Source organism: Notamacropus eugenii, chromosome 1, assembly GCF_028372415.1.
Source record: "Notamacropus eugenii isolate mMacEug1 chromosome 1, mMacEug1.pri_v2, whole genome shotgun sequence".
Taxonomy (NCBI): Eukaryota; Metazoa; Chordata; class Mammalia; order Diprotodontia; family Macropodidae; genus Notamacropus; species Notamacropus eugenii.
This window is the reverse complement of record NC_092872.1, coordinates 430,125,403-430,135,735: the sequence shown is the minus strand read 5'-3', so window position 1 is coordinate 430,135,735 and position 10,333 is coordinate 430,125,403. Positions and strand designations below refer to the sequence as shown.

General features: G+C 41.7%; 1 protein-coding gene across 1 annotated transcript in view; it reads left to right on the top strand.

Moving 5' to 3' along the window:
• The first annotated feature begins 689 nt into the window (after positions 1–689).
• BPIFB2 (BPI fold containing family B member 2) overlaps positions 690–10,333 on the top strand; it is a 36,645-nt gene continuing 27,001 nt past the window's right edge. The window contains exons 1-4 of the mRNA XM_072642729.1: positions 690–964; positions 4,845–4,938; positions 7,516–7,620; positions 9,776–9,922. Coding sequence (XP_072498830.1) covers positions 856–964; positions 4,845–4,938; positions 7,516–7,620; positions 9,776–9,922 — 455 coding nt within the window. The 5' untranslated portion in view covers positions 690–855. The remainder of the gene's footprint in view (positions 965–4,844; positions 4,939–7,515; positions 7,621–9,775; positions 9,923–10,333) is intronic.

The following is a 10,333-nucleotide window of genomic DNA, read 5'->3' as shown; positions in this document are numbered from 1 at the left end:
GAAGTCTTGTCTATTCCAGATACAAAATATCCCCAGTTTTTTCAATCAATTATTGTATGCAGAGGATTAACTAACTAGACCTCTGGCAGGTTCTTTGTTGGATTCGAGTCCTGACATGGGAAGTGTAGAGCTGGACTTGAGTCTGGGAAACAAACCCATCCAGTAAGACAAGTGCTTGTGTGACATTAGCCTCTGATTCTCCAAGGTCCCTGAGAAAAGATCTCTGCATTTTTCCTGAATACCAGTAGGGCTAAGGCAGGTATGGGCATAGGACTGGGCCTTCCAACCTCCACACTTGTCTACTGGAACAAGTGATTGGGTCCAGGGTGGGGACCAAGCTGGGATGATTGGTGTATGTTTCTCTGTGAACATCCCCAAAATATCTCTTCCCTTTCCTTCTGTAACTCTCTTAAATCTGAAAATGTAGGTAAAGTCTTCCCCCCAAATGGGGTAATTCTAGTAGGAACTTGGATAGTAAGCATGTTTCCCACTTTTCTATCCATTGGCTATTTATGACCATACTTTGAGGTGGGTGAGGCAGGGGTAGTCACATCTATTTAATAAGAGATGAAATAGAGGCTGGAAAGGGAAATATCCAAGGTCACACCTCATGTCAGTGGTAGATGGGGGATTAGAGCTCAGGTCCTCAATTCTCAATTTGATTATATTTTCCCTTTTGCCATATTTCCTGAAATAAGAAGAGGGAGTTGATTAAGTATAAGCTCGTGTAGCTTGTTTTCTGGATCACTTTTGACAGAACTGTCTCCATTTTAATCCCCAAACCCTTTCAATGAGGTACCAGCTATCCTGTTCCCACCAGGTTCCTTGATCCGTAACTCATAATCAGGATCAGCCATGTTTCTAGTCTGTACCTTGGGGTTCCTCCTTGGGATGTCGGTCCCGTTCTGTGAAGCCTACTCACCAAGGATTGTAACCAGGATTAACCAGGCAGCCCTAGACTATGGTAAGTGAAGGCCTGACTGATCTTGTCCATCAGAATAGTTGTGAGTCATTTCAATGCTGGAACAAGCAGCAAATCCGGGTCAAGCAGTAGAAGAAGTACCCTCAAATTAACTTTGTAATTTATGACATAAAAAGAACACAGGGAGTAGTAATTATGTGGGATTTCCGTTAAGGGAGAAGGGGAGTTGGTTGGCTTATAAAAAATGTTATTAACAACATCTTCTGATAGCTTCTTTTAAAAAAAAACTAGTCACGTTAACAGCTGGTTAACAAACTCATGGTTTCTATTGCTGTGGTAGTGCATGGACTAAATTTTTATATCCTCTAAATTTTGCCCTGATAGCCATGCCCTATTTATAGCTCTGTAATCATCTGTGGGTGCCACTTGCCATGTGATAATGACAGCAATAACAACAATAATAGCATTTATGTAGAACTTGAAGGTTGGCAAAGCACTTTACACATGTTATCTCATTTGGTTCTCACAACAACCCTGTGAGATAGGCGATATCCCCTGTCTGCAGATGGGAAAACTGAGGCGGAGAAATTAAGAGACTTGCTTGGAGTCATACAGCTAGTAACTGTCCGAGGTAGGATTCAAATTTCATGGCTTTGGGATGAATACTGGTGGTAGAATTCATGGTGCCTTAAATTAATCTTTGTGTTTAATCAGAGCAGAGTGATTGCATAGCAGAGGCTGGGAACCTGAGTAAAAGGCCAGTGAGGAGTCAGGACTTTCAGACTGGATGCAAGTGGGAGCAGCTGATGATGAACCTTCAGAGTTTGAGTTGTGCTAGCTTAGATTTGGGAAGTTTGGTGTTGACTGGTCACTCAGCACCGGATGGTCATGCACACTGGTTTTGCATGTGTTCTGAAATTGTACTGTTTGGTGTCCTTCACCACAGCTTTAGACTTGGAGTCATAAGGCCTGTCCTCTGGTCTAACCATCTCTGTCACTAATTCACTGTGTTATCTTGGGCTAGATGCTTCCCTTTTCTGCAACGTCATTTTTGTTGAATTTTCTGTTGAATAAAATATTTGACATAATAATGACAGCAATAACAGCAGCTAACAAATAGCTCTTACTATGCTCCAGGCATTGTGCTAAGTACTTTGCAAATATTAACTCATTTGCTTCTCTGTTTTCTTCCCTATAAAACAAAAGAATTATACTAGATAATCTCTAAGGCCCCTTGTAGCTCTGACATTTTCTGCTCCCTCTAAGGTATGAATTCTGTTTTCTAAGGTTTCTTCCATCACTGACGTTCTATCTCCCCAGCTCTGATAACCTCTGTTCTAACGGCTCTCCTAACTCTAAAGTTCTGTGTACTAAGGTCCCTTTCTTCCTAGGATTAGTAAAAGGTTTTATGTGTGAACCGTTAAAGGGTTAGGAACATGCCTCTTGGGTCAGACAGACTACTGTGTTGGTTCTGACTGATGTCTGCTCCCAGGCATAAGGTTTCTTATCATGTGTCTGGTCACAGCCACATACATGAGAGAGCTCCTCAGTGTTCTTGCAGCTTCTCAGAGTGTCAGTCAAGAAACACTAACCAAGCATTTCTGAGGTGCCAGACACTATGCTAAGTGCTGGGAGAAAACAAGAACAATACACTCCCTGTCCTCAGAGGGGCTTATATTATATTTAAAAAAATTATTAATTTATTTTCAACATTTATTTAAAAAATATTGATTTTCAAATTCTCTCCCTCCCTCCTACCCTTGCCCCACCCATTAAGAAGGCAAGCAATATCCATTATACATGGATGTCCATTATATGATATCCATTATACATGTGAAGTCACAAAACATATTTCCATATTAGCCGTTTTACAAAAAAAAGAAAAAGCAATAAAAACAAGTAATATAAAGAAAGTGAAAAAAGTATGCTTCTCTCTGGCCTTAGAGTTCATCAGATCTCTCTCTGGAGGTGGATAACATTTTTCATCATGTGTCCTTTGAAGTTTTTTGGGGATCATTTTATTGATCAGAATGGCTAAGTCTTTCACATTTGATCACCATTATGATATTGCTGTTACTGTGTTCTCCTGGTTCTACTCCCTTCTCTTTGCACCAGTTTATATATGTCTTCTCAGGTTTTTCTGAAACCAAGCTGCTTGTCATTTCGTATAGCACAATAGTAATCCATCACAATTATATATGACAACTTGTTCAGCCATTCTCCAGTTGATGGGCATTTTCTTAATTTCCATCTCCTTGCCACCACAAAAAGAGCTGCTATAAATATTTTTGTACATATACATCATTTTCAAGGGGGCTCAAGGGATGGACAATATGAAAACAACTGCATACATACTATGTGATGTAAATGGAAGATCATTCCTAAGGGAAGGAACTGGTAGCTATCCTCCTCCCATGTACATCTTCCCTCCAAAGGCTTCCTGAGGAGGTGGGATGTAAGCAGAGTCTTTTATAATCCTCCATTGGAATATGTTCTTATGGGGCACTCACCTACTCCTGAGATACCCACTTTACTTTTTTTCAGGTCTAACCATTTAGAGATTCTACCCACTATTGGGGGCTGAAAACTTTTACCCATTGTTCTGGTTCTGCCTTTGAGTTTAATCCTTTTACCCCATAACAACTTTTCCAATAATTGAAGAGTTATCAAAATCTCTAGGTTAAGCACTCCTAGTTTCTTCAACTGATCCTGGTTTACTCTTTAGTCTTCTCACCCTCCTAGTCACTCTCCTCTGGATATGTGCTTTGGTTTGTCAATATCCTTCCTAAAATGTGCCCAACAGAGTCAAATTTGTAGTAGCCTTTGCTAGAATCTTCTGGTCCTGTGTCACATCTAGGCCAAGAGGGCCATTGGATCCCTCCTGCTGGCAGAGGATAATAGATGTCAGTGATCCATGGTAGTGTATGATGGATACACAAGTTAAATGGCTGATTGCCTTTGAACAGCTAGGTCTGAGAGGCTCCAACTCTTTTCCTGGTTCTGTCACCACTCTGTTTGACTTTCTTTTGTTCTACAAGGGCTGCATCTGCCTTTGTTGATTTCAAGAGGAAGTTGTGTGGCTGGCCCAGGAATTCAGAGGGCACACCTTCCCTCAGGGTTGGTCATCTCTCTAGAATGCTAGGCCCTGGAGGTCTAGGATCCTGCTACTCTCCCTCCCTCCTTCCAATAAAGAGCCAAAAGATGGAGTCTCCTTCAAACTACATCCATATTCCTTTTATCTACTATAGTACAATGGAAATAGTTCAGGAGGTGGTGGGCTCTCCATCATTAGAGGTGTACAAAGATTGCATGACCACTTGTGGGCACATTATAGAGGGTCTTCCTACTGTGCTAGGATTGGATGGACTAGGTGTCTTTTGTAGTTCATTTAAGCTCTTGGGTGCTTTGATTCTAATTATCTCTGAATTTGGAATCTGAAAATTTGGGTTCCTGTTCTGGTTTAACCACTTATTAATTGTATGACCTTGAGTAATTTACTTTTTTTTTCCATGAGGCCATTTACTCCCTTGTCAAATAGTCTGACAGTCAATCAATAAACATTTATTAAGTGCCAAAAATAACATTTTCTCTACCAACCCCACAGGGCAGTTGGGAAGGTCAACTGAGATAACGAATATAAAGTGCTTTGAAATGATAAAATGCTTATAAAAGTAAGCAATCATTTCTGCCTTCTCCTACCTTAAAGTCTGGCATGGAACTTCCTCTCTGGCCCCAGGTCTGGGGAAATTTGGAGGATGGTGTCCAACAGGGGAAAACTTGGATACCAGGAGATGTGGTTTCTGAGTCTGCTTCACTGTAGTGCCTTATAGTTCATTGCTTTCCCTCCCTGGTTTAGGTGAGCTCTAAGGTCCATCATAACTGATGTTCTGCAACACTCTGAAATTCTGCTTCTTTTACTCAGTGGCACAGATGGGGCGCACCACTTTCCAGACTGCCCTGCAGGTCCAACTCCCTGATCTTTTTAACCCAGAAGAAGGTTACTTCCAACGTACTCCGTAAGTTCCCCAGTGGGCCAGTGTCCCCCAAGGTTTCTCAGAAGCCATTGCTATTCCTTTGCAGACAATGCTTATTCTATCCAAGTCAAACATGGTTGTGTCCCTGCTCTTCTCCTATCCTCCACATCTGAGCACAAGCATTTATTCACTTAGGCCTTCCCATGGGAGGTAGTGCGGTATTATATGGTGGCTCTGGAGTGTTACTAGTTGTGTGACCTTGGGCAAGCTAAAGGATTTAAACTGCATCCCTCTTCCTTTTCTTTAGTATAGTACAATGGAAAGAGCTTATAAGGTAATGAGTTCCCCATCACTAGAGGTATACAAAGATTGCATGACCACTTGAGAGTATGTGATTGAGGGTATTCCTGTACTGCTAGGGGTTGGATGGACTAGGTGCCCTTTGTGGTTCTTTTAAGACTCTGGAGCGCTTTGATTCCAAGATTCTAAGGTAAGGCTTTCCTAGACTTCTATTTGTTTCTCTGTAAAAAGGGAGGCTGGACTAGATCACTTCAATTATTATTCTATAATAGTGAACATTTATAGAGTGTCTCCTCTGTGCCAGGCACTATGCTAATTGTTTTACAAATATTTTCTCATTTGATCCTTACAGTAACCCTGGCAGATAGGTGCAGCTGTTTGCCCCATTTTACAGTTTAAAACTGAGGCAAATATAGGATAAGTAACTTGCCCAAGGTCACATAGCTAGTAAGTGTCCGAGGCTGGATTTGAACTCAGATCTTCCTGATGCCAGGTCCAGAGCTCTATCCACTGCCTCACCTAGCTGCTTTTCAGCTTTAAATGTATGAAGCGTTCTTTCAGTGGCTGAGTTTGGGACTCCATTCCTATAAGGGGCCTCTCTGTGAGACTCCACATTCCCACAGAATTTGTGGGCTGAGGGAAGATTCTTCATGGAGGAAGCCTCTGGGCTATCTCCACCAGCAGGCTGTGCAGATGGACTTCACTGCCAGACTCCTTGCAGACCTGGCTAGGTGTTCATCACTGTGGAGTTTTCTCCTCTCATTTAGAGCTGAAACCTTCCTGTGTGTGTTGTGTCTCTCCTTAGAACGTGAGCTTCTGAAGAAAATGCACTGTCTTTGCTTTTCTATTGGAATCCTCCAGAGTTTAACATAGTTCTTGGCACATAGTAAGTGCTTGATAAATGCTTTTTCCTTCCTTCATGGAAAACTCTCTGGAAGGGAAAATGAAAACTCATGTCGTGTGGTATGAGCCAGCTATATCTACATAATAGGCCCAGGCTCTTGCCTTACCTACCTACATGGGATGACTCCAATGGGAAAACAAACTTTCATTTTAGCTGTTATTGAGCCCAAATCTCTCTGCCATGGTGCATGACATTTTGCTACTGTAAAAGAGAAGGGGAGAGTCTTAAGGTCATACAATTTTAAATCATAAGGTCAAGCCTACTCATTTTTAAAAAATGAGTAAACTGAGGACCAGAGAAGGGAATGACATTTATAGCCGCAGCTTCTCAGTATACCCCTCCCTGCTGGCTGCCAATCAATCAATCAGCAAGAATTTATTAAACACTTACTACGTGACTGGCACTCTGCTAAGTGTTAGTTTACAAAGAAAAAAATGAAACAGTCTTGGCTCTCAAGTTCCTTATATTTAATTTGGCAGGACCCAATAAACATATATAAATATACACTCTACATATTATATATACATATATGTATATATATACACACACACATATACATATATTAAGTACTGTATAAAGTCTCTTTGGCAAGGAGGGTGTTAGGAGCTATGATGGGAGGGTAAGGGGGGGTAGATGAGGAAAAATTTGAAGGAGGTGGGACTTCAGCTGAGTTTTAAAGGATTCTAAAAGGGGGATAGGGCAGGGGAAGGAGGGAAGCGCATTGTAGGTATGGTGGCCTGTCAGTGCAAAGGCATCTTTGAAAAAGTCATCCCACAGATGGGAGGGGAATAAATTTGGCTGGATCATAGAGTGCAAGGGGAAGAACATGTAAGAAGACTGGAAAACTAGAAAGTAGTAAGGTGGTGGAGATCTTTAAATGCCAAACAGCAAAATTTATATTTGCTTCTAAAGGTTATAAACAACTACTAGAATTTATTGAGTGGGGGTGGATGAGAGGGAAGAGTAATGACATGCTTAAGTCTGGTTGCTGTGTGAAATGAAGGGTGAATTGGAGTGGGGAGAAACTTGAAGCAATGAGATTAATGGGGAGTCTATTGCGATGGTCCAGACCAAAGGTGATGAGGGCCTGGACCAGGGCAGAGCTATATGAGTGAAGAACAGGGGTGGATTTGAGGGATGTTATAGAGGTAGGAATGATAAGATTGGGCAATTGATTGGATATGTGAGGTAAGAGGAAGTTAGGGGTCATGGATAACCCTGAAGTTGGGTACTTGGGAGACATCGAGGATGGGGGTACTTGGGGTGGAAAGATAGTGAGTTCTGTTTTGAAATGCTATGGCTCTGGGTCACAGCTCTAACTATTTGCTTCCTTGCTGCCTCTGGCCTCAGGGCCCAAGCTAGGACACAGACTCATCCTAGAAACCATCAGCTAATGCTCACTTCCCTTCCCTCAGGGTCTTTATGCTTGACAATGATATTTCCCTCTTTGATCTGAAATTTACCCCTAATAATGGGATTCGCCTGTCTGCTGCTGGTCATGCCAATATAACATTTTTTATGTGAGTATGCACTCTTGGGTCAGGGCAGGGGGATGGAATGCGTGTAGGGGATTCCTGTGGGAAGGGTTGAGCTGGGAATTGAGGGAATGTGTTTAAATTCTGGCTCCTACTAACCTTCAAGCAGCAAAAATGACTCAATAAGGATTCCAAACAATTCCTCCTTTTTTTGGGTCCCCCTTTGGCCAGGGATTGCTGCCCAGAAATCCTCTCTATACCTCACATCATGATACTTTCTCCTCCTTAAAGCACTACTCCCATACTTTTATCTTGTTTGGAGCAGTAATCAGGGATGGGGTTATTACCTCTGTTCAATAGCTGAAGAACCTAAGACTCAGTTGAAGATGACATCTAGGTTGTGGGGCTAGGTGAGTGGACGAATAGTGGTTCCCTCAACAGTAATATGAAAGTTAAGAAGAGAGGAAACTTTGGAAAGGGAAAATGAGTTAAATTTTAAATATGAGTTAAAGATATTTCATGAGCATTCAGTTTGAGAGGTCTGATTGGCAGTTAGAGATACAAGACTGAAGGCTAGGAAAGAGATTAAGACTAGTTTAGGAATCATCAATCTAGATGGGATTATTGAATCTATAGGAACTGATGCAATCACCAAGCCCAGGACAGAACTTTGGGGACACCTGCTTTTAATGGGCATGAATGATCTAGCAAAGGAGACTGAGAAGAAATGGACAGGTAAGGAGAGGACTGAGAGAGAGCAGGGTCAGAGAAACCTAGAGAGAAGAGAGGATGAAGGAGAAGAGAGTGATTGATAGTGTTGGAGACTGAAGACAGATCAAAGATGAGGACTGAGGAAAGGCTATTAGAGTCAGGATGGAGGAGGAGCAAAAGGCACTACTGTGAGCTCTGCTCCCCTCACCCCCAAACTCCTCCAGAAAGATCTGGAAAATGTGCTAGTCCAAGAAAAAGTCAGTGTCATTTTTCTAGTCCATATCAGCATAAGGAGACAGGCAGAAAGGTCTCTGGACACTAAGGTTGGGGTCTGATCAGGAGTGTGGAGCACTTTAGCACAGGAAGAGACTGGGCCTGAGGACAAGTAGTAATCCCAGGATCATACTGGGACACCCCCAGACCTAGACTGGGGCACCTTGATGGTGACATATGCCAACTGACAGTTTTGCCACCCATATATCCAGGTCCTGGTCACACATTTGGAGTGGACTGAGGAGGGCATCTGTACCATGATGCCTGCCTCATCACCTCCAGCACCTCCAGCACCCCCCAGGCCCTGGGCTGTGTATTAGAAGCAAGCAGCAGTGTTGTGACTGTGATAACTGAACCCAGGAACAGAGCAGGGACTCAATTATAGCTGTAGTCCAGTCTGAAGCTTGCAGAAGCAAGACCAGGGCAAGGGGCAGGAATTCCAGACCAAAGGGGAACCCACATTTCTGTCACTCTGAACCAACAAAGCTTCCCACCTGACTGATAGGGGCTGAATCCAGCAGCATTTTGCTGTTGCACAGACCCAAATCTAGGATGGGAATTTACAATATTTAGACCAGGGAGACAATCAGGCTTTAATCTGGATCAGACCACTTTGGGAGCTCTGAAAGCTTAGCTATTCCTGAGATCCTGGAACAATACGACCCCCAATACCCCAAGAAAGCATCAGTAGGACTAGCCCAGACCTTCCCTTCAGAAGTACACAAAGTCCAACTCTAACATCAAGTCCAAAATTTTTAGGAAGTAGTTTGGAAGAATGAGCAAACAAGTAAAGAAAAAAATCTCACCATAAAAACCCATTATGGTGACAGGGATGTGTAAGATATAAATCCAGAAAAAGAGAATGACTGAAATATCTACAGGCAAAATCTCAAAGAATAACACAGTATAGGAGCAAATTTCAACTAGAATTTTTGGATGAGATGAACAAGAATTTTTTTAAAGGAGTTAAAATATTTTTTTTGTTAAAAAATGAAAATGGTACAGAAAAAACTGGAAAAGAAATGGGACCTATGGAAGACAGAATTGAGAAGGAAATTAACGATTTGGTACAAGAGTTACAAAACCTTGCCCAAGCAACAAGCTCCCTGACAATTAGATTGGATCAAACAGAAGCCAGTGACTCAGTGAGATGACAAGATATAGTTAAATGAAGTCAAAAGAGTGAAAAAGCAAATTCTGGGTTCTTTTTGTACAGAAAGAAGAATCTCCAGAAACTAAGAGTGGGTTTTAATACCATAGCAGACATAATCATTACTCAAAGCACCACAGGATCACCATTTGTGGACCTTTCTTTCTGCAAATCCGAAATTAAGGAAACCACTCTTACCTACAGAGAAGATGGGTATGTGTCCTAGTATTTCTTTATCTCACATGTGTCACATCATCAGGGACCTAGATATGGGACTTTTGAAGTGATAGGTCTCCTGGGAGTCTTCAGCTATACCAGGGATTCTAGACTTTCATTGATTAGTTACTCATTAATTTAATAAATATACATTGAATAACTGCTACATGCAGAGCCTCTGGAATCTAGGAAATTCAAATTTATATGTCAGGGTCCTTGCCTGCCTTGAGCTTATAGTTTAAAAGTAGAACAACACATAAATAATTATAATACACAGTATTACATCAGAGAAGTTCAAAGTGCTACTTGAAGTCTGAAGGGAATTTTTTTTTTAAATCAGCCTAGGGGAAATCAAAGAAAACTTTCTGAATGAGTTGACATTTGACAATGGTTATAAATTCCATGGGT